General features: G+C 32.3%; 2 protein-coding genes across 2 annotated transcripts; one reads left to right on the top strand and one right to left on the bottom strand.

Moving 5' to 3' along the window:
• Positions 1–2,131: 2,131 nt before the first annotated feature.
• LOC130645688 (protein still life, isoform SIF type 1-like) lies at positions 2,132–15,516 on the top strand. Its single transcript, XM_057451762.1, has 26 exons — positions 2,132–2,290; positions 2,924–3,023; positions 4,697–4,772; positions 4,858–4,914; positions 5,076–5,140; positions 6,444–6,854; positions 7,028–7,417; positions 7,784–8,008; positions 8,089–8,432; positions 8,668–9,053; positions 9,137–9,307; positions 9,554–9,671; positions 9,748–9,803; positions 10,265–10,365; positions 10,469–10,612; positions 11,093–11,161; positions 11,272–11,340; positions 11,789–11,845; positions 12,095–12,203; positions 12,280–12,374; positions 12,873–13,067; positions 13,412–13,541; positions 13,631–13,683; positions 14,335–14,443; positions 14,578–14,656; positions 14,792–15,516. Exons 2-26 carry the CDS (start codon positions 3,003–3,005, stop codon positions 15,111–15,113), a joined length of 3,852 nt encoding a protein of 1,283 aa, XP_057307745.1. The 5' UTR covers positions 2,132–2,290; positions 2,924–3,002; the 3' UTR covers positions 15,114–15,516.
• Positions 15,517–15,945: 429 nt separating this feature from the next.
• LOC130646084 (rho-related BTB domain-containing protein 2-like) lies at positions 15,946–22,886 on the bottom strand. Its single transcript, XM_057452222.1, has 5 exons — positions 21,292–22,886; positions 20,630–20,731; positions 19,154–20,581; positions 17,595–17,811; positions 15,946–17,502 (listed from the first exon to the last, which is right to left on the bottom strand). The coding sequence occupies exons 1-5, from the start codon at positions 22,777–22,779 to the stop codon at positions 17,231–17,233; spliced, it is 3,507 nt and encodes a 1,168-aa protein (XP_057308205.1). The 5' UTR covers positions 22,780–22,886; the 3' UTR covers positions 15,946–17,230.
• Positions 22,887–23,615: the final 729 nt, after the last annotated feature.

Here is a 23,615-nt window from a genome sequence, read left to right as displayed (position 1 = left end):
TTTGTGTTAGCCTTTGTTTGAAAAACTGAACACAATCACTCATCAGGAACAGTGAAAAGAAAGCAATCCAAATTTGATTTGAAACAGTCTATGCTGCAATCATCCCGCAATCGCGGTATTTGTCAAAATGACATTGAAAAGATGGCAATAGGCAGGATCCTATGTTTAGCAGTTTTCCCTTACTGTCAGACAAGTTGCGTATTGCCTGTGGTAGACCATTAAACAATCATACTCCTTAAACAGCCAAGCTTGCACAACAAATGTTATAAAATTTCCCTTTCTTTACAACAGAAACAAGATATTTTTGACCCAACCAAACGATCATTAGCGTACGTAATCCCTCCAATCACAATTCTTTGTGCATAAATGTATTTGGTTTTTTTCACTTTGACAGGTAGTAATTCCAAATAAATAAAAATAAGAAAAACTTTCCCTAAATTATATTAAAAGTTGAAAATTAAAGAAAATATATTCTCATTTAATAATGATTATAATCTTATAGTGGCACTGTGTCGTGGATTCACACTGCTCATGAGGGATTTATTGCTCAGGCAACAAACATTTGCTTTTGGTTCATGGCTAGGCCTGATAAATATATACAAAATCTACCACCAACTTATGCAATGAAGTTTAGTGTGCTTGCACATGTCTAAGGTTGTTATACTATGCATAGGTATCATTTGATTAACAATATTTTGTGTTCTCTAAGGTAGGGTGACCATGCATTAACAAAATAAGCATTGAAAATAACATTGTGGCAACATATAGTTAACTTTAAGATCAGTGTTGTATTGGGTGTGGTATAACAAAAATGTGTATTTGAGGCTTGACTAGATTATTATTTAACAGTTCAACTACTAGTGGTTTCATTTAGGATGTAACCAAAGACATTGATGTGGTTTGGATATATGACATTAGGACAAAAGATGGTGGACATAGACACAAGACACGTAAACAAATGTGGCAACACTACATTATGATAAAACGACAACATAATGTCATATAGGCGTATCTATATAGCTAACATATATAATAATCAGGAACAATCTTGTTTTACTAGTCCTAGCTCTGGGCATCCTTGATATAGGTTCCTACTAACTTCCAGAGAAACTTCTATTCGTGGTAGTCAATTTTATACTGTCAATTCAGCTTTGTAGTAATATGGTTCACTTGGTTTAAATTTTTAGGAGTAAGGGCAATCATTTTACAAAGGAAAAGTTGAATTTTATCGTTTGTATCACCTATGTCTATAATGATTATTGCAACAAAATAACCAAAATACACAAATCCTTAAAATCTTTTAAAACATTTGTACTGGTGGTTCTGAAGTGTGCACCTCAAGACCATGTAGGCTATATTACAGATCTGGGGGATAAGGATTTTGAGATCGCATTAAACACTTATATGTTGCCGGTAGAGCATAAACATTCTTTATGTTGATATTAATGGTAAATACATGTGCAGTGAGAGTTTTTACACAGGTCGGCATGTTATATACTCCTTTACTCCAGGGATTTAAATTACCAAATTTAACTCAACAAGTATCTTTTGCAGACATGTTATTCTTCCTATTCATTCAATTAAAATGGAGTGAAGTGGTTTTCCTTAGTTTACCACAAAGGATGTATTAAGAAAGTTAAGGTAATTTTTTTTTCTAAATTTTTTTCCACGTCCTTTAAAACCAGTTTGGTTGTGCCAACATTTATAAAGAAGTTTTCCTTGGCATGTTGACCTTGCCACACATATATGGCAGCATAAAAAAGCTGTCCTTGAATCAATGTAGCTCTGCTTTCAGGTGGGCATTGTCAAATGCTGGCCTGAATTCACAAGGCTGCATATTTGTTAAACACGTACTTAATGCAATTATATTTTTACTTGTGACTGTACTCATATCAGTACAGATTTTTAAAGTAAAAACAAAAAAGGCAATAAAAAAGCTTTGTAAGGTCATATTTTGGAAATTTAAGTTTGAATAACGGTGATAGAAACATTTTGTTTTGAAAGTTTAATGTATTGTTTCAGTTCAATATGGATACATGGATACATCACAAAGTTTATGCTGATAAAATGCAATAATTTTGTGAATAATCCTCTTAACAAAAGTTTCTAATTCTAAAGTAATAATACACTTTGTTTTTTTACTCTAGATGTAGTTTGAACACATTGTTTTTTTGTACATTCACAAAATTGGTAACAATCATACAAGCTTAAATGGCTCCCTGTCTTCAGGGAGCCGCATAAGAGATTTTAAATTTAAGAACGCATCGTTTGAAGAACTCCTGAAACTAAGGTATGATATCATTTATCTTTTTTTTTTGAAAGTATAGAAGTATTTCCTTTTGCTAAACCATCTTGTCTTTTCCACTCCCTTTTTTATCATAACATTTTCTTGACAAAACAATTAGCTACAACCAGTAAGAAAGATTACGTCAAAGTTGGAAAAACTGGAGAATGTTGAACATTCTTTTTTTTTAACTATGGTGAATACAACTCTAAATATGTTTCAAATAGGAAAACAAATATAAAATCAATTATCTTAATTATATAAATAACATTTTCTTTGTTTATCCGGTTCTCCTAGCAATTTTTTTTGGCTTTGTTGATGAAGAAATTATTCAGAAAAAGTAACTGTATAACTGATCTTTGTCATTATCCTTGACAGTTTTTTATTGTTTTAGTGAATTTAAGTTTGTTATCATGTAGCCTCTTACCATAGGTGGAATTTTCCTTTGTAATGCTAAACTAGTTTTAAAAAAAACATTCATTAAAGATTATGAAAAACAGGTGAAATTTTCAGAGTGCAAGTATTGTCTGTGCAACTTGTGGATGCTTTTTTGAATCTAGTTTTTTGGGAAAAACAAACAAAACTTCTAATCACCGTGTTTTTTATTTTTGTCATCAGATTCTTTTTTTTCCATTTCAGCTATTATGCAGAAGTAAATACACTATCAAAAGGTGCAAATGGTACAACATGGATTAAAGTGTTTCCATCTGTAGTACCCATGACAATTTCTAAATGCCAGGTAAGAGCTATTCCTACACATTGTACTTTCATTGCGGTGTTCTATATCAAGGTTCTTAGATGGGTTGTGGTTTTAAAATTTCAGAAAATGTTTGATTTTTTGTACATCTCACCTTATTAACGGAAAAAGGAAAAATGACTAGTTTTTTGTGCCGATGTTATATTTTTTAAATATAATTACTTTAACGTATTATGCTTTAAACTTTCTGCATTTAGAAATTTGAGTTTTACTAAGTCATTGCAAGTAAAATGCACAAGGAATTACAAAATAAAATAAAAAGATCCTCTATTTTCTGAATCTCATGTACAACAATTTTATGTGAACAGCTGATCTAACTGACACGAATCATCGAAAATAATTTAAAATCATGCTTTCCCCACAAGATATTCAAAGGGTTACCATTTTGGCTGGAAACAGACATGTTTGTTTTGTTTATGGCTGAAAAGGCTGGAAAAACATACTTTCAATAGTTATGCGATTTGAATAGTTGATATATTTTATCCAGGGATCATTGCCTTGTTTCTATTTATATTATGAATGAAAACTTGCATGTTGTGTTTCTTATTGCTGTGTTTTATTTTTTTTTTAACTATTTTTAAAGTTATCATTTTTTCTGTGGTGTTTCTTTTCAATGCAGCAAAAAGACCACCTACCACCTATATCTTTTTGCCAACACACAAAACACAGAAATTTGTCTACTATTGATCACATTACCCTATCACGGTATTTGCCAGTCCGTTTGAGGTAACATTTTTCATGCAAAAATACCTATGCCTTTTGTAAATAAGAGGATCCCAAATTACGAAACCTTCACAAAAAATTTCAACAAATTAGTGTCATCTGCATAATACAATAATTACATAACTTAAGCATGAATATAAAATCAACATTAATTTACTTGAATTTCCTGGTGTATCATGGTAATTACGGCTGAAAAAGTCAACCTCTGTGAGCCCTTCTGTTTGAGATACGTTTAAACATCAAAAAGTGGAAATCAACAATGTCATCTCTTATGTGAATAACTAGGAACCACCTGAGACCAAAATTAGACCAATTTCTCAAAGTTCGGTAACTCACCCAATTCAGAACTGGTTGGTTGATGACGTCATCAAAAGACCTCTAAGCTCCAGAAAGTCTTTAACTGATCGTCGAAAGCAAATGACCCTATACATTTTCCTTGATCAGTATTTTAAGCTCTACATAATATGGGGGCAACAGGCAAACAGAAAAAATGTTTTTTTGTGTATTGACGGGTCATTGCTGACTTCTTAAAGATTTAAATGACAGATCTTTTTTATTGACTAATAGTCTTTTAAAGCTTTCACCTGAGATTTAAAGCCTAGTGAGAAATCGCTTGTACTAATAGACCTGGTCTCATATTTTTAAAATGAATTTCTGTAAGTCTTCAGCCATAAATAAGTATCAATACATCACACTCAAGTGATATCAAGTAATAATGTAACTTAGATTACGAAAAAGCTTTGTGAAAATAAATTGTTTTTTAACCAAGTGTTTTATTGATTATTGATAAAATGAATTTGTATTTTGTGTTTTGCCCACATGATTTCAATGATTTCATGTTGTGTAAGATACACACTGTGTGTTATTTCTCTAAACGTTTTTTCATTTGACAAACAATTTTGTTCAAGTACATCCTTATGTTTTTGATTTAGAATGCAGAAGGTTATTTTATTCGTGTATCAGCTACAAAAGATCAAGAAGTTTATGGAATTGAAATTAAATTACCAAGTACCTTGTTGAATATTTTATAATTATATATTGTTTTGTTTTGCATCTACTTCCAGATTTCAACACGTGTCTGTTTTTATTTTAGTTTCACGAATGAAAAAGACATCTGATTGTTTCTTACAATGGCGAGACAAGGAATATGGTTTGTTATTTATTTTGAAATGTTTAATAATACACTTTTTTAAATCTGAATGTGTTGTAAAATGGATAAACTCTTTATAGAAACAGATGCATATTTTGTGCACAGACATCACTTTTATTTATGAATGCATTGATAACAAAAACGTTTTTGTTGTATCATAGGTGGTGCATGGGGTTTAAACTTTGTTTCTGAAAAAGATATCAAAAAATTCTTGAAGATGTGTGTTGTAAGTAAATTTCCTTAATAATTCCTAATATGGCATTTTTGATTTCGTCTTTTCCAATTTTGAGAAAAGCGTTTAGCACAAGTTTTCGGTTATTCGTGAAATAAAAATTCATCAAATACTTCCTTCCGCAACATCAAAGTCTGTGTCCCAATCAGATTCATCAAACGAAGAAAAAATCACTTCTGCTATTAAGATGAATTGACGATATCGCAGGGACTTTATTCTCAAATCTTCCTAAAAATAAGGTTTCGAAAAATAGATTTCGCGAGAATTCAATTCTGCAAACGAAGGAATTGATAAACATCGTGAATGTCACAGTGACAATTTAAAGCATTTCGCAAAAATTCGCGAAATCGTGAAATTTTTTTTATGGTAAAACGCTGTTTTATTTTCAAGTATTCAAATTTTTAGAGATTGGATATATAGTTTGGAAATTTCTAAAGTGTTATCGATGTTGCGAAATACAGATTCAATTTCTCTCAAATATTGAATTATGAGGTAAAAAAAAAATGAAAAAAAAGTGCCATGATTGGGAAACTGTTGTTTGAAATATTTCTCTGTCTTCGTTTATTTACTGCTAATAAATTTTAATTTTAATATAAAATAAAAATTCCAAATCCTATTTCTCCTTTTATTGTTGTATGTTTTCTTGTGATCAATTATTTATTGTAATTCTTAATTTTTTTGTATATAAATTTAACCTTCAAAAGATTTTACTGTTAAAACATCTTTACAAAAAGTCGTCAGGTCAAAATAGTTTTTCACTTTTAAAAATTGGGTGCTTGAGTAGTACAGGTAGGGGAGATCACTTATAATTCTTTATAATATTTTAAATTATTTTTTTCCTATAAACATTATTACAACATATATTATTGCGTTTTGAAAATACTACATACATTATGCCTTTGCAAAAATCTAAAGAAAATAATTTATTAAGTTTCAATATTAAAATCAACATTTATTTTAGAAAGTTTTTATTCTTTCATTCAGTTGCTTGAAAACAATTCGCAAATGTTTGTTTTTCATGGATATATTCGATAACGTTTATTTTGTTGCGTGCGTTCGTTGTTATATCAACAAGTACAGAATTCTTCAGAATTTAAACGCGAAAAATAAACACAAATCGAAGAATATGCTAAAATTTTCAAATTCTCCAAAGATGCGAGCTAAAGTATGGTTTATTTATGTAGAGTGTGAACGCCGGATCATGTTTATAAAAGAAATTGTTGACTACTAATAAAGTTACTCTCAAATCTTTCCAGAATGTGAGAAAGTTAATTTCTAGATATTTACCTGTTTATAGATTCCTTCAGAAGACAGACGAAGAAAATCGTCTTCTCTAACCAACATTTCATCTCTTGCTGACTCATCAAAATTTTCAAGCATAACAGACCTAAGTTCGTCCGCTGGTTCATCGAATTTCCCACCGCCAAAGATATTCATATCTTCAGACCATTTGGGCGATAGTGGTATTGAACGCGATAAGAAGCCGACTTTACGGAAGCCGTTGATACCCAAAAGGTCAGATAGTCATGATAGTGGGAATAGTAATAGCTTCAGCGTCACCGACGATTTAGTGCCGACAGGTTTTGACGCTACGGAATATGAGTATCTAACAAAACAGGAAAGTCTAGACGAAAATGACAATATTGACGATTTAAATTTAAGTCTTGGCTTGAGTGCTTCTGGTAGGACTCCATCCAATGCCAGTTTGGTGAGTCTTGGTTTCTTTTGCATCTGGTATTTAAACGTGTTTCAAAAAAATACTGTGCGAAAGAATTTTTTCCTTTTAAAAGTTTATATTTAGTTGTCATAGAGAACCCCTAACGCTAGAACTAACAAATAATGTGTAAGAATTTAAAAAGAAATAATTTTTTACCGCTATAGTACGTACCATTGAGCTGTGACGACAGCCAATCAGGAGTTAGTGAAGATTTCCAAGACACTAGACCACCGTCAGCTATTGTATACAATCGACAGATCATGACAACACGTAAAGCAGCTTGGCTTCTTGTTAAGAACGTTTTAATTCACTCTAAGAAAGGAAAAGTGGAAGTGGCATCGCATCGCAAGTGGAAGAAGTATTGGGTAGCATTAAAGGGTATCGAGATGTTGTTTTATCATGCAGATGAGAAAACTGTGACTACGGATGATTTAGACGAACCTTCGTATCGACTTGACGTGGATTGCTCAATTGTTCAAGCAGTACCTGAATATACACGCCTCGAAAATGTGTTTAGTTTGAGTTCGAAACATGGCAATGCTTACTATCTGCAGGTATTAATTTAATGCCAGAAATTTTGCGAATTTCGCTAATTTTAACTCGCGATAAATTAAATATTTGTGAAATATAATCCCCGAGAAAAAAAGCTTTATGCGTGATCTACAAAATCTATCTTAGTTAAAGCTAAATTCATGTTTTGAACAATGATATCGGGGGGGGGGGGGGGGGGGGGGGCTGGGGGTGTATGAATACTAAACGTCAATTTAAGGTTTAATAAATTTACAGGTAAATAATTGTTTTATTCATTTTTTATCCTGGATTCGCGAAAATTTCAGCATTAAGGTAGTTGTTCGTAAAACTCACTGTATGGTTTCTTTCATTGCTTTGATGCGTTTTGTGTAACTATCGTAATGTTATAGGCTACCAGTCAAACAGAAGTCGACAACTGGATTCACTGCATTCATTCCGCTGCTGCTATGGCAATGGCACGAAAGAAAGGATTAGAGAACATCACTGTCATGCTGAAACAGGAGATTGATCGACTTAACGAGGTTTTGCTGTCTGACGAAAGGTTGAAAAAGATGGCTATTCTGCAACTGAAGATGGAAAAAGAAACACAGATGAAACATAGCATTACTGAACAGGTTAAATACATTGTAATGTATGAAATAATTTATTTTTACATTGCTTCATTACTTGTCTATTGTTTTACTTTCTTTCTTAGATTTTATCGTGGGAACATAGCTTAGAATTCCAAAACGCGACATTATTTCGACTTCGTTGTTATTTGAGTGCAGTTGAAGGTTCTTCAAACCCGAATCCTCAAGACTTACTCATGCATATTTCGCGTGCAACAAAACATGCTTTGTCAAAAATAGGAATATTCTCTGTGACGTCCTTCCACTCTTTTGTAAATGCAAGAAATGCGATCCTTCCTCCAGCGGAAGAAAAACCAAAAAGAGGAAGAGCAAGGTCTTCTGGATTAAAAGCAAGACTTTTCAGTTCTTTAAAAATTGCTGATGATAACGTGGTCTCTGCTATAAGAAGCCGACACTCACCAAAGATAAGGTGAGGTCCTTTGTTTTTATGGGTGTGATACAATTTAATTTTTACAAGTAGAGTAATTTCACAATGTCATGTTTGTCAATGTCATGTTTTTTTGCGCTAGTAATAATTTTCGCGAATTTTATTTTGAAGAATGCCAAAATTGGTAACAATATATATATTAGTAAAAGTCAAGTGTACATTTGTTAGCAGATTCTCTAGTAAAGAATCCAAATTGGAAAAATGATTTATTGTTTAGACATAAAAAAGCCTCCTCGAATGACAGTAGTGACGTAGAAAGCAACTCATCATCGTCGAAAAGCGGACAGAAGCTTCATGGTCGTATTGGAAATAAACTTCATGTCCAACTCCCTAGTGGAAACACGACTGTCATACCATACGAAAGCAACCTAAAGATATCTGATTTAATGGAACGCGTGTGTATGAAGGAAAAACTCGATTCTTCAGATTTTTTTATCATGTTGATGGTGGATGATAATAATCACCACGGACTGTTGGACTACACAATACCGAAAGAAAAAGCTGTGCTCGAATTATTTCAGTATTCTAGTATAAAACTGTGCGCAAAATTTGTTTTTGATGTAACATTGAGTGATCCTGCTGATTATGAGCACGGGGCGTTCGGTGAGTGTTCGTTATTTCACGTTCGAAAAATATCTTCCTGTTTGTGAATGCACTTTAATCTAAATGTGGAACACATGTTGTAGGTTTGGAGCTTCAACAAACGCTTGACGAACGAATTGTTGTCACATTCGTAGAAGAGGGAAGCCCAGCAAGAAAGTTGGGAATATTAGTTGATGATGAAGTCATCGAAATAAATGGACAAAATTTACGCGATATGAGTAACAGTTTTAATGACATAAAAGAAGTGTTGAACAGTAAGTACTGTCTTTTTTGAAAAAAAACCCATGTGCTGATATTTCTCACATGACCTTTTTTGGTGATTAGTATATTCATGGAGGATTTTTCTTACGATTTCACGGTTTCTTCCGGTTTATATAGTTATTTTGCGTTTTTTACCGATATTTTACTTGTTTTACGCTTATTTTCCGATGGGTTTTTGATCATTTGTATATTTTATTGTCATCGCTATTTCTAAACCAAACATTTCTTTTCTTTTACAGCCTCGTCATCCATCGCAATGAAACTTCGATCAAAACGCGTTGACGACCCGAAAAAAACTTTTCAAACGACTGATAATATGATCAGCTTTCTTGTTTGTCCACCACCACCCAAAACAATGTGCGTCCCTATAATATGCTATGTTAAGATTTCTTTTTACAAATTTCTGATAGCCAATATATTTATTTTTTTGTAGGCAACCAGATTTATCCGACGACATCTTGAGTTCTTTGATAGTTCCTGCTCCAACAGGTGAATATTGTCGACGTTTTTTTTACATTTTAACAAAACGTGTGAACATTGATTGTACCTTAAGTTGATTAATTTCGCAGGGATTAATTTTTGCGAATCAGTCATATCGAAATATTTCGCTAATATTTTTTTCTCGAATAAAAGGTTTTTTGCGAAGAATTATTTTCACAAAACTTTTTCGCAATTTTAATTTACGTCAGGCCTATTATTAAGATGAGATAGCTTTTAATCGAACTTGCTCATATCACGGAGCCATATTTTTATCAATTAGAAAAAGGTTTCCTCTTCCCAAAGTTTCGCGAAGTTAATATCAGCGAAAAGTCATTTCTAGTAATCCCGCGAAGATTTTTTTTTCGCAAATTAAATCTTCAAAAAATTTTCGCGCAGACAAATATCGAATTTTGCGAATAGTAATCAACTAAAAGTAGCAATTCGGCTTTCTTTTATAATCCTTTTTTTAGATTTTGATGAAGACGGAGGAAGCATAGTAACTACTCGTTCGTATGATCACAACAAAACAACTCGTGAAGCGAAAGTTGGAGATATCGACAATTTTTTGCAAGTAAGCATTAATTACCGCAAATTTTTATGATTTAACAAGTCCGTCTTCTATTTCTTTGGTGAATACGAATCACATTGTATCGATCATTGTCGTCAATTTTTAGCAAACTGAGAAAGTGAATATGATGACCCGCGAAATGAACGCAGTCGTGTCGGAAAAACCTGCAGTACCAGCCAAAATGAAACCTGGTGTCAAACTCAAGAAAGCTATTATTGAACTGCTGGAAACTGAAAAAACATATGTGAAGGTACCTATGTTATTTCGTGTCATTTAAAGGACATGAAGTTTTCACTAGAGATTTAAATTTGCTTATGGTAAAATATGTACATTTTACAGATCGAGTATTTAGCGGATCCGCGAAAAGAATAAAATCCATCATGGTGTTCTGGGATGGTGCCTTCCCTTGGGAAGTCTGAGCCCCCACCTTTGGTCAGCTTGCCCCCTTCCCCGCTTCATGTCAGCTTGCACCCCCTCCCTTTTTCTTGGCTAAAAATAATTATTGTTGGTCTGTCATGCTTTGCCGACACCTCCTACTTGCTGTATCATCCCTTTGGGGAGTAAACTAAGCTTAGGTTTTTTTAATAATAATTAGAAAGAGCGAATTACCTTTCTAATTACCATACATTGCGGAACGTTTCTTCTTACATAGGTTCTCAATGTGTTATTATACGGACCAGCGTGACGTTTTATCACTTTTTGTATCACTTTATATGCTTTTGTGATTTAGAATTTGAAGATATTGTTAGAAAGATATTTAATTCCTTTGAAAGAAGAAAATTTTCTGTCTAAGGACGAGGTATTTTTTTCGCTTTAAATCGTGTTGATGTGAGAAGCAAGCAATTGTCGTGTTGTGTGAAGAGCGAGTGTAGTACTGGTGTGAAGGATTAATTATTGTTTTGTTTTTAGGCCGAATTACTGGTAACAAATGTTCGAGAAATTTATGATTTTCAAATGACGTTTTTTGATCGACTCAAGGTAACAAGATTTGATTATAATCACGCGAGCATTCAAATACACACTTTTGATAAGAATAGTGTTATTTCGTTTCAACATGAATATTCTTTTAAGAAAAAAATCATCCTGATATATTATTAGGACAGTTCAGATTGTAAGATCTTAGAATACAAACTAGTATAAAAACTCTTAAGGTGCTTTTGTTTAAGCAGCCTAACTCAACTGACAGATAACTATGTTTTGCGGGATAAAACCTTGAATAAAATATGAGATGAATATGAGATATGATATTTTTCAACGATATAGCGAGCAAGTTTATATGAGTTAACAAAGAATAAGATTATATATTCAATTTCAGATGCAAGCAAAGTTTCAAGATGAGCATACTCATATTCTGTATACTTATAAAAAAGCTTGTACTCACTATTTAAATGTTTCATATGTTCTATTGCTTCCTGGTTATGTTTAGGAAATCGTGCGCAGCGAGAAGGGATTTGATAAATTCAGCAATGCTAACGAGTTTCAGGTAATCTTCTTTCTTTCAAGGCTTGTCATCTTTTTCCTCGAGGCTGGAAGCGAATCTTTGCTGTCTTACCTTCTGTTATGAATATTGCATAATGAAACCAGTTATATATGTTCTTGACAAAGTGATAGTCGTTTCTGTAGATAACGAATATTTTTGCTCACAATACAATTTAAATTTCTATTATGGACCATCTCAATATAACTGGGATTTTCAAAACATGCTCGTGTAATTCGTCTATGATTTTTTCAGAATGTATTGTATCTGATTGGCGAAACGTTTTTGGAGTATGTGCACAAATTCAAATTGTACAGTACCTTTTGTTCCTGCCACTCAAGAGCTGTCAAACTGTTAGAACTAAGTAAGTCGTAAGTACTTCACGTAGTTTTTCACGTACATTCCCAGTAGAATGAGAAAGAAAGAAATGTTTCTTGTAGATACAAATGAAGATTTGAAAGCATTCTTAATCGCCAGAAATCCAAAACAACAACACACTGGAACATTGGAATCGTATTTAATCACACCAATCCAGGTATATTTACCTTTTCTCTTTGATAACACAAATGATCGATTAAGTACCGTGGGTGTTTATTAACTTTTAAGATGGGCGCTTATTTTGACGGGGCGCTTATTTGGACTGGATACTTTGCTACACTGGATATTTGCAAACTCTATTATAAAAACAATATCAATTTTTTTGTTCTTCACATTCTTAAACCTGGAAGCTCTTTTAAGCATCAGGTCAATAAATTTTGTATGGGTTTACTTTTCACTTAAGGATAAAAAAATGTAATGTATCAACTTGGAAAAATACAACTCCAGTAAAAGTTGTAACATCACTGTGCGCTGTTGAAGTAATAAATAGTTTAGAATGAACGCTTTCTTTTTCTGGAACTAGAGGCCGGGAAATTAGTTCCAGAGAAGTCCTGCATAGGATCAAAATATTTGTTTGAGATAGAGAATATTCGAGATAAAAGAGCTCCACTGTATTTTCTGTCATGAGACGTTTGACTTGAACTTTTTCTTGAAGAGAATCCTCCGCTATCCTTTGTTGATGAAATCAATGATGAAACTTATGGTGACAGACAGTGATGAATACCAGTGTCTCCACGGCGCTTTAAAAAGTGTGGAAAAGGTTGCAGATTACATAAATGAGATGCAACGAATAAGTGAGACATATACACCTATCTTTCAAGAAATGTGTGAAGAATACATTTGGATGGAGGTAATATACTTTTATGGCATAAATCTACAAAAAAAATAATAAGTTCCACAAATATTTTAAGAAATCGGTTGTTTGCAAAATTTTCTTTTGCAAACTTTTTCATTCATTCATTTTTTGATCTCGTGTAGGACTTAGCTATTGAGTCCATTATTGCTCATTTCAAAGTACCTGTATTACTAAATTTTCAGTATCAACAAAAGTTAATTTCTAGAAAATATAGTTATCAGAAAATATAATTTTGTAAAGTTGAGCATTTTAGGACCAATTATTCGCAAAAATAAGTTCCGTGTTGTTTTAAGGTACGTAAGAGATCTCATTTCAACTTTACATGGTTTTGTTCATAGAAAGCAGACATGGGCGTTGATAATCTTCTTCATTATGGTCGTGTACAGTGGCTGAATGGCGTTGAAAGTTTATGTAAAAGAAACAGTTACACAGGAAAACAAGATGATGCAGAGAATCTAACAATATTTAGTAGGACTTCTTTCAAATTGAGTTGTCAACTTAAAGATTATGAGTTGTTTACGTGTATGCAACTTGATGTGATTTTTGTTTTGATTTAGTTTTTAAGAAAGCTGTTGTACTGTTATCCTACGATCCAAAACTTCGAAAAAAAGTGAGTCACATCTGTTCTTGTTTTTTATTTGTCTAATGAACAATATTAAATGATGTACACAGCCGGACGGCTCCTAGTAAGTGTACACTTTTTTTATAAGCATAAAAGGCTATATGTATATCGAGGAACGAATTGTCTTAAAATTAAAACATACACTTCAAAATGAAATAGCCTAAATCATTAAGAGGCATGTTAACTATTCACTATCTTCATACCAATGTTAGCACATTCTGTTCAAATACGACCATCAGTCTGTTCGAAATAACGCATAGCAAGAATTTCCAGCTATTAGACCTCAGACTAGCCCAAGCGAGTAAAAATGAACATATTAGCATCTTGTGGTTCAAATTCTGAAAATGAAAAATTAAAGTTGATGCTTATAAATTGCGCACCATTTTTTTTAGCATATATTCAGGCAATGATAAAGCAAGTGTTAAAAGTGACAGAACAATGTTCCGAAAAAGTAAAAAACTGTTAATTATCATCGCAAATTTTGTGAATGCCAGTTATATTCACCACTATTTTCCAGATCCTGTACTCCTATGCGTCCCCTGTTACCGTGCCCCCCTCCCGAACATGCGTACGTACTTTATGGAAGCACGCACATCATAAAGCTTTCTATTTTGTTTATAAAAATCATGTGTATTCTAGATGTCGCCGAACAGTTCTATGAATTTAAAAACAAAAGCAGAGATCAAATTTCACGTGCTCGTTCCTCTTTCTAATTTACTCTTACGAGATCACGCCTGGTCAGAGAATGGTTTGTTCATTTTTATCTTATGCTTTCCAGGAATTTATATTTTCTTTAGTATATGAAATATTAGAAATATTAATAAGGAAAAATTAAAACATTCTGAGACCCTGGATGATCTGTTCATACGCTTTTCATTTTAGATACTGACCAGGTATGGGAAATAGTCGACGCTAGCATGGAAGATGAAGAATCACAAACGGTGTACAAATTTGTCAACAGGTAAGTTGACATCATTGCTGACGTCAATTTAGTCGGATCATATTTAAAAGCTCTCAAAAGGATTACTTATAATGGCTGACCGACATATTTTAATCTCCGCGAGAAATTCTTGTAATACTTGTTACATATTTATAGGACTGGAGAGGAGAAGAAAGTATTTGTAAACGCTATCAAAGAAGCAAAAAAGATCAACAAATTTTCAAACTCGTTTCCTGTACTTGCTAGCAATAAACATGTCGATAAAAACAGATTAAAACTATCCACTAGTCATTCAAGTAAACTTTCTTCAACGTCGAATAATGACTCAACTGAAGATATTAAATCCGGTGCAAACTGTGGAACCGGTGTCAAAAAGAGATTAAGTTTCAGTAAGAAAGATAAGCCATCAAGATATTCATCCGGTATACCGAGTCCGAAACCTTTTAAGAAACTTTCACACCGGATACTTGGGAAATGAATTCTTTAAGCAGCGAATGTGCAACTTAGAATATTTCTGAAGCTTTGAAATGTGTGCTTTTTTCTGATAAATTGATTGATTTACTATTTTTATACGATAGGTGAAGAGAGACTTTTTTTGATACATATTTTATACTGTAATCTTCTTGCAGGCTAATTCTCATTCCACTAATCTTTTAATTTTCTCACTTCGTGAATTTTAACATGACTTATTTTTTCTTTTTAATTAGACCTGTCTAATTAACCATGAGGAGGGCGGTCATTCTTATGTGTGATTGAAAATTGCAATCAAGATAGTACGATAAACAGAATTGGTGCGTTTATTTTTTTGTTATTGTACATAACCGTGACATAACTTATTTTTATTTGTATATTGTCATCTTTAATATATTTGTAAACATGCATTGTTTTTATTCAGATGTGAACACCACCTTCTAATCTGTAGAATACCTCTTAAACTACTTCTAATTCCTGTGATACAATTCTGATGCGGGCACATTAAAGTCTGTGCTTTAAGTGGTTTGGAAAGAGAAAACAGGGTTTAGGGTAACATGTTATTTAATTTATACAAACTTAAAATACAAACTAAAATTTAATTTACATAACAACCGACTAAGAAGTTCTTATTACATCACAACCGACTAAGATTTGAATATGTTGAGAGGAGAAATTGCCCAACACACGTTTTTGTTGTGAGGTAATAAAAAGTCGAGGATTCTAATTGTTTTACTGTTCCTTTTTCAAGCACAAAGGAAATTAAGCTAGAAAAATATTAGTAATATAAATCAATGAATGAATAAATTAGTCAAAAAATTTTAACGAAAACGAAGAACTGCAAAAACAAAATAACAGTCTTTCTTAAACTTTTCCATAAATAAATAAAAAGAGCTATATAAACAACAATAATATACAATCAATTTTACATTGTTAAAAGAATCCACAACAAAATAAAAATTTGTAGTGTCAAGACACTTCTTTAATTGTTACATGAAAAATTCAAATAAACATAAAAATTTGTTACTTAGAAATAAAATGATGCGGAAGTCGTCCTGTATCACCCACATGTTGAAATTGTTTTAAAACACATGTCCGGTCGATTCATTCTCTGACCAGCAGAGGTGACGACAGCGAGAAAAAAGATTCGTATCATGTGAGTTAGTCAGGGCGAAAACTGTGATCATTATTAGTCTGTTATCAACGCAAATATAAACGTCAAAAGAGGAAAAATTTAATAAAACTTATAACAGTAGAAAGTATAGAAGTACTTTTCCTGTCATTCCGAATAAACAAAATTCGCTTTTCTAACGTCCCAAAAAAAGCAGATATATTTACTGCGTGGTTTCGACATTGTCTAAACGTGAATAAAAGCGACAACACAACACAATCTATAGTTGACATCAACATTATAAATTTTATGATTCAATTTTAAATAAGTTAAAAACTAATAATTCAAACTTAAAAATATAAACTATATAATAAGAAAATCTCTGAATAAATATTATAATGCAAGGATATGAAACAAAAAATTGATAAGGCTTCTTTAGGAGGGTCAAGTTAAACCTCTACAAAGCGGATTCTTAGACCGGCAAAAAATTTTTTTCTTTTTTTTCATGAGAAATACATTTTTCTTTTTTTTTTATAAATAAAATTTGCTCATTAACTACATAAACAAAACTAGTCTCCTCATATATTCGTATCGTAAGTTGTAAAAAACATATACTACAATACTTAAACCTGCACAAAGCGGACTCTTTTCCTTTGTCACCCGTACCTGCTATAGACAGGGTGGTTTCAAATTTTCCTATTTTTTGCGGGATAAATGTGGCATTTATTTTTTAGGATTAGCCTGAAATCTGAAAATATTTCTTGCGAAATCATAAATCAAATTCATCCCGCGTTGAATATCACGGTTCGAAACAAAACATAGTTTACACATTGATGCGAGGCCATTTTTTATGATAGTTGGAAGTGAAAGTTTCGTTTTCACTTTCCTTTCCAAGAACCTGCAAAATGAATTCCTCAAATAAATGGAAATATTTTACGTTATACTTTCATATAGTTTTTTATGATAAACAAAATTACTTTCACTTTTGTTTCAGCTTTCACATAACAAATAAATTAAAAACAAGTTGTATATTTCCGGTGACGTTTTTTCTTTTCGTTTTCTTCACGTTCTAATTCCATTATGGTTCGTTCGTAGTAATCCTGTTCTTTTAAATACCACACTGGCGGCCATCGATGTTCTTCTAAATGTTTTAATGTCGACTCATCAAGCTGCTTCACTTGCTTCTGTTCTTCTTTGCACAGCTGGTTATAGTTGGTGGACATGAAATGTAAACACCACGCAGACAGTTGCGGTGCATTGTGCAGTTGTGCAATTTTGTATGTGGCTAAAACACAGAACACAGCAAAATAAAATTGACCAAAAAAAATGTATTAAAATGTATATTGGCATCCAGGTTCTAAAAAACATTCCACAAACCTAACACAGCGGAATACACTTCTCTGTCTTCGTTCTCGTGCATTTCCGTGATGTAATTAACAATTTCTTTCTCACAAAGCGCTACAAGCCTTGGCAAGCATAGAAAGTTAGCCAACTGCAGGGTTCCATGCAGGTCGCCATAATGGTGACATTCGCCTGTGTACAAGTACTCCAACATGGCCAAAAAACTTTCGAGATTCGTGTGTTGAAAATCAACCTTAAAATAAAAGGTAAAATGGTAAGAAGAAACAACATTGCGCATTTTAAACTCGCTATTCTGATTGAGTAGATACAATTCGTGCAGCATATTCACCTAGAACAGCTGATACTCAAACTAAACATGTCACTTCCACCATTTTAACTTATTAATACTTCAAATCTAAGATGTAACGTTTCCTATTTTTTAAAAATTCGTTATAGAGGTGATATTTTAAAAATTCGAATTAACAAATCAGCTAACATTTTTTTGTCCTTAAATGTTACTAGGCCTGCCGATGTTGTTTTTAATCCTGTTTTTGTTTAGCGTGAATAAGGGACGAGATATTTTACCTTTGGTATTTTAACAGGGATGTTATTACTATATTCTGATAAAGTTAATAAAAAAGAAAACAGAGCTAATGACGAAGTTATAGTTTGAAAGGTGCAAAAACTTTGTGAGTTCTGTTGTATAAATAAATTAAAGCAAATAGGCATGGCATGATTAATTAAACTTACAGCAAAAGGTGGTGGTTTTAAATGATGACTTATTTAGATAAAAGTGTCCCTAATGGACAAAATTAAGCTTCAACTCATCATTTAATAATGAATTCAGGTGGAAGCAGCAATCTTCACCAAGAGAAACACCATTATAATTATGCGTGCGAAAATTTTTAAAAATATTTAAACTGAGAACAATTCGTAGAAATATAAGTTAGGAAAGAAAAACAAGGAAATATAATGAAAAAACAGTGCCAGCGAAACCGGGTTGGTGGTGAAGGTTTACCCATATCCCCTCCACTTTATTTTGCTAAAATAATTTTTGAACGATAACGACTATCGACGAGCTGAAACCTTGTTTTACTTCGCTTTCACTTTCATTTTGTATCGTTCAGATTTGCTGATTCTGCAGGATACAAAAAGGGATAAGCTTTCTTAAATTTCAAGATAAGAAAAAAATCATAATTTAAAAATGCTAAACATTTAAGATTTGAATTTAAGAGTTTTACATGATCATTATATAAAACATATTTGTCTAATAATTAAAAAACAGAAACTTAAACTGTTGTGTATATTTAGTTTAATACTTTGTTTCGCATGAAGTTTTTCGAAATGCTTATGCAATGTGAACACAGTCTTTGTACATCAATAGGGTGTCGATTAAAGATATTAAGTAGGCAGATGATTAATTAGAGGACTGACGTTACAAATTTAAAGACAATATAACTAATGATTAATTACCCCTTCCAGCTTATCTGAAATGTCAATATGAATGAATGACAACTTATGACTCGTTTTAAGTTGTTTAAGAAGGAAAAGAAAGTTGACAACAGTCTCTTTTTTGAAATAAAAAATCTATCTACCTCTTCAAACCGACCTTCAACAAAATTACCATCAAACATTGATCCAAACATTTTAGACCGTCGTGCCAGTATCACTTTATGCACAGGAACTAAATGTCCTTTTATATTAAAAGTTACATCACTAAATGAAATATTATTGAGTAATTTCTGACCAGTATGAAGCACTTTAAGAGAAAGCACATCTGTCATGTCAATAAATTGACCAGTAACAATACCTAGCACATATTGAAACATGGTGCCTAGCTGAAAAAAATTAGCAACTGCTAGTAATCGGTGACAGTTATCAAGACTTTGAATTTCTCCTGTGTAGTAAAATTCTAATATTTGCCTCATTTCTTTGATGCTTGCCTCTTTTATTTTAATTTCAGTAACCTGATCACCAGCGTTAATAGCTTCAAAGCCCTGTGGCAAGTTACAGCTAAAATCAAAATTAAACAAAGCTTTTTTATATTCTAGCTCCTGTTTATAATTATGTTTCTTGGATCTACATGTATCATCTATTATTTTAAACAGCTCGTAGAAAAGTGATGATGTCAGCATCAAAACAACACTGTGAGCATAAACCTTTTCTCCATTCACATTAAAAGCCACATCTGTCATTTGGTCTCTTTCATATGGAGTGAAAAAACTAGAAAAAATAACAACATCTGGTGTTATTTTTGAGATATTAATGACTGGGCATGGATCTTTTGTTGGTAGGTACGGTGTTTGCAAAAGATTTCTTCTAGTGACATTTATTTTTGTTTTTATTTTTTGTGACAGTGCCAGCTTGGCAGCATTGCTAAATAATGAGTCTACACCATATTTTGTTGATATGCTTGTTTCCATGTAAATTTCTGATTTAATTTTGGCTGCAATAGAGCGACATAAGTCAACATCAATGACTTCAGTTAATATCAATTTAGTTGGTTCTGATAACAAATATTCACGCAATGTCTTCATTTTGGAAACACAGTGGCTGTAAATTTCAGGATCATTGTGACGACGATCATATTGTGTCCCAGCTAAAATTATAGGGACTTTAGGGCAAAAATACTTTACTTCTGGATACCACTTTGAAATAACACTTTCTAAAGAACTTTTCTGTCCTATGCTAAAACAAATAACTGCAACGTCAGCATCTTTATATGAATATTCTCTATCCTTAACATGATCACCAAATGTATCAACAATGCTAAGATTAACAGGTATATTTTCAAATAACAATTTTTTCGTTGTCTTTATATCAGAAGCAAATATAGTTGGTATGTGACAATGTTGATTTAGCTGACAAACATCAACTTTTGGTTTATTATAAATATACGATCCAATTAATTTTGTCTTTCCAACAGCAGTATCACCAACAACGATACATTTCACATTTCTTTCTTTAGTCAGCGAAAGACGTTTACCAAAAAATTTTAACATTATAAAGTAATCTGATGCGTGTTAAAAACACAAGAAAATAATATAACTCTTGTGTTCTGACAAACTAACTATATTAGCAATATATTTAACTTTAAACTTTTGTTCATAATCTCCCATGCAGTGACTCATGTGCACTTTCAGTAGGTCACACAGTGAAATGATGAAAAGTTTCTAAACATTATGAATCAGGAAGACAACATAACATATTGAAACAAGCTGACTGATGTTTAGTCAAAATTCTTCAGACAAAAGCATTGAGTGATAACTGGTTAAAATTAATAGTCATTCTTCTTTGCATGGTTGAGTAATTCAATTGTTGTTATATTAAAATTCAATCAGTATGTAAGGAGTGCTTCACATTATCATAATAAATCTTTGTTAAATTTGAGAACAAACATACATGTTTACTTTCTCATAACACCACTAAATAATATTTCTCTTATCATTAAAACACTTTATTTGGAAAAAATAGGATGTTTAAATATTTAGGTTCTGATAATCTAAAGGATGTTCTATATACATAGTTAATTTTGTTCATCAGTGATAAGATCATTTATATGCTAATTATTATTTTATCTTTGAGATGTGGGTGGGAGGAAATATCTTATAAACTGTTTTTACTGTTGAAAATATAGCATCATGCAAAAAAAATTTCTCATAGCTACTCTTAAAATAATTAAACCTACTTTTTAAAAAATTAAAAAAAAAAAACAGAAATAAAGACAACTTACATTTTTTGTCATGCTTTCTTTAAAACAATCGTTCCTAAACATACCAGCCATCACTGGGCAAGCAGACACAAGAACTTGTTTATGTGCTGGTACAATGGTGTTATCAACTAAAAATGCAACATCAGCATAAAGAGATCTTTTAAATAAATGTTGGTAAACATTCAGGTGTCTTTTAATAAACACTTGATGGAGAAGTTCAGAATTAGCAGCACTGTCCTGGTTTAGTGTGTTGGAGATATATTTTGAAACCAAGTCCATTTGAAGATATATTGCTGTCTGAATAAGGTGCATTGGGTTGTGATTTCCAGAAATTTGACCAGTGTAAATAAATTCCAAAATACACTTAAAATGAGAAGCTAGTACTGATGCTACTTTAACAAATATTTTACATTTGCCTTGTGCATCAGCTAGCAAATGAATTGTTTCAAAACCTGTTGGAACACCTTCAACAACAGAACCATTTATTTTTCCTGTATTTACACATATACTTTTTGAATTGGTTTGAATCGATAGATCATATCCAAGCACATTCAAGATTTTTGGATGTGTTAAAAGTAAATAAAACACAGGGCACCCCACTAACAGAACAATACAATGTGCATGTATCAATTCATGTTCAACCATGAATGTTATATCACTAAAGCTATCATCTTCTAGGAATGGGGAAAAATCCAGTCTTGAGTTATCATTTGAAATGTGGATAGTTGGTGTTTCAGGTATGTCTGGCAAAAATGGCTTTTGTATTAATGACTTTTTTACAATCTTCTGATGAGAGCAGAAAAGTGGTCTCGATAATCTCCACGATGAAAAAGCAGCTTGAATTGCATTTTCAAAAACATCATCTATGCCATATTTTGTGACAATACTAGTCTCTAAATAAGCAATAGCATTAATTTCCCTTGATGTTTGCCTGCCAGCTTCTGGTGGAATACATTTCCTATCATCAGCATTAGCATATCGAGCCACTGGTCTTTTTATACCATGATTAAGAATATCTGTTAAAGTTGTAAATTGAAAATTTTTAAAAGCAGTGCGATCTGTATGTCGACGGTCTAGTTGTGTTCCAACTAATATTATTGGTGCTCTAGGGCAGTATTTCTTTATCTCAGGATACCATTTAGCATTCACACTTCTGAGAGAAGAAGCCATTCCAATACTGAAACACACAACAACAACGTGTGCATTTTGGTAAGCAAACTTCCGATTTTTCCTATGATCACCAAAAGTATCCCAAATACGTAACTGTGCTTGTAAACCCTGTACACAAACACGGCTTCGAATTGAGTTGTTTGATGTGTATTGGTCAATTGCAAAAACTGTTGGTACATGCCTTCGTGTACACAAGAAACTAATTGACTTTCCTTCCTCCTCATACACATAGGAACAAATCAAGCGAGTTTTTCCAACCGATGTATCTCCAACTACAACACATTTTACAGGTTCGTGTGCGTCTAGAGACCCACGGGTTAAATTCGATGCCCTACTCATGGGCTTCCTCAACAAGAAGACAATTTAGGCAAATAGCTATCCATGTGCAGGAAATACCAGGTTGTCGGAAAAAATGTTGAATGTGTTTACCCTTTTTGTTTGTGATTTTGGCTTATGGTTTTTCGGTTGATGATTAAAATCAGCCTGACGGGGGTAAAAATTTTTTTTGTTGAGAAAAAAACGATAATTTTACTTTGCCTTTTTATCCTAACAATCAATAACATAAAGGTGTATTATATATAAATCTTAAATTTAATAAATCATACTAAAAGTTACTTGATAGGTCTAAATCATGGCATACATGCATGCATCCCATCACGTTATGTTTTCATCACGTTTTCCTTTCATTCATTTTGGTCGGTGGAAAGGAAATAACTCGTTATCTTGACAGGAATTGTCGAGACATTTGTTTTGGGGACGGACATAATGTATTTTACGAGTGAGACGGCATGAGAAAGTCATACTTATTCCCAAATATAAGAGTAACTCGCATATGTTTTATTATTCGCAGAGCGCTAAACGTTGAAAAACCTGACTTTTCGACATCGATAAACGTGTAGCCTTGCGAATATTCATTTTTTCCGTTTTCTCGTTGGCAAAAAAAAAAAAAAAAAAAAAAAAATACTCTGGGCTTCTAGCTACCTAGTATCTATTACTTTTTAATAGGAAGCGTAATCGAAAATTTTAGTTGAATGCTAAAATCACATCTTCTTTAATTTATACTTTTATTTAATCTCAAAGATAAATTATTCAGAATTGGTAATGGTTTAAATTTTCAATGTTGGCATTTGTTTATATTTTTGTGGTTTCATTTTACTTATAAGATGAATTATACA

Source organism: Hydractinia symbiolongicarpus, chromosome 5 (genome assembly GCF_029227915.1).
Source record: "Hydractinia symbiolongicarpus strain clone_291-10 chromosome 5, HSymV2.1, whole genome shotgun sequence".
In the NCBI taxonomy this organism is placed as follows: Eukaryota; Metazoa; Cnidaria; class Hydrozoa; order Anthoathecata; family Hydractiniidae; genus Hydractinia; species Hydractinia symbiolongicarpus.
Note: the sequence above shows the minus strand (reverse complement) of the source record. Positions and strands in the feature narration are given on the sequence as shown.

What these genes read in the sequence shown, in the direction of transcription:
- LOC130645688 (XM_057451762.1), top strand. Translation starts at nt 3,003, where the DNA reads ATGACAATTTCTAAATGCCAG. An exon ending in AACATAGCATTACTGAACAG is followed by an intron (nt 8,009 to 8,088) that starts GTTAAATACATT and finishes TTTCTTTCTTAG; the next exon opens with ATTTTATCGTGGGAACATAG. An exon ending in TCACGCCTGGTCAGAGAATG is followed by an intron (nt 14,444 to 14,577) that starts GTTTGTTCATTT and finishes TTTTCATTTTAG; the next exon opens with ATACTGACCAGGTATGGGAA.
- LOC130646084 (XM_057452222.1), bottom strand. Translation starts at nt 22,779, where the DNA reads ATGAGTAGGGCATCGAATTTAACCCGTGGGTCTCTAGACGCACACGAA. An exon ending in TTAAATATATTGCTAATATA is followed by an intron (nt 20,582 to 20,629) that starts GTTAGTTTGTCA and finishes TTGTGTTTTTAA; the next exon opens with CACGCATCAGATTACTTTAT. An exon ending in TTGAAGGTCGGTTTGAAGAG is followed by an intron (nt 17,812 to 19,153) that starts GTAGATAGATTT and finishes TTTTATTTTAAG; the next exon opens with GTTGATTTTCAACACACGAA.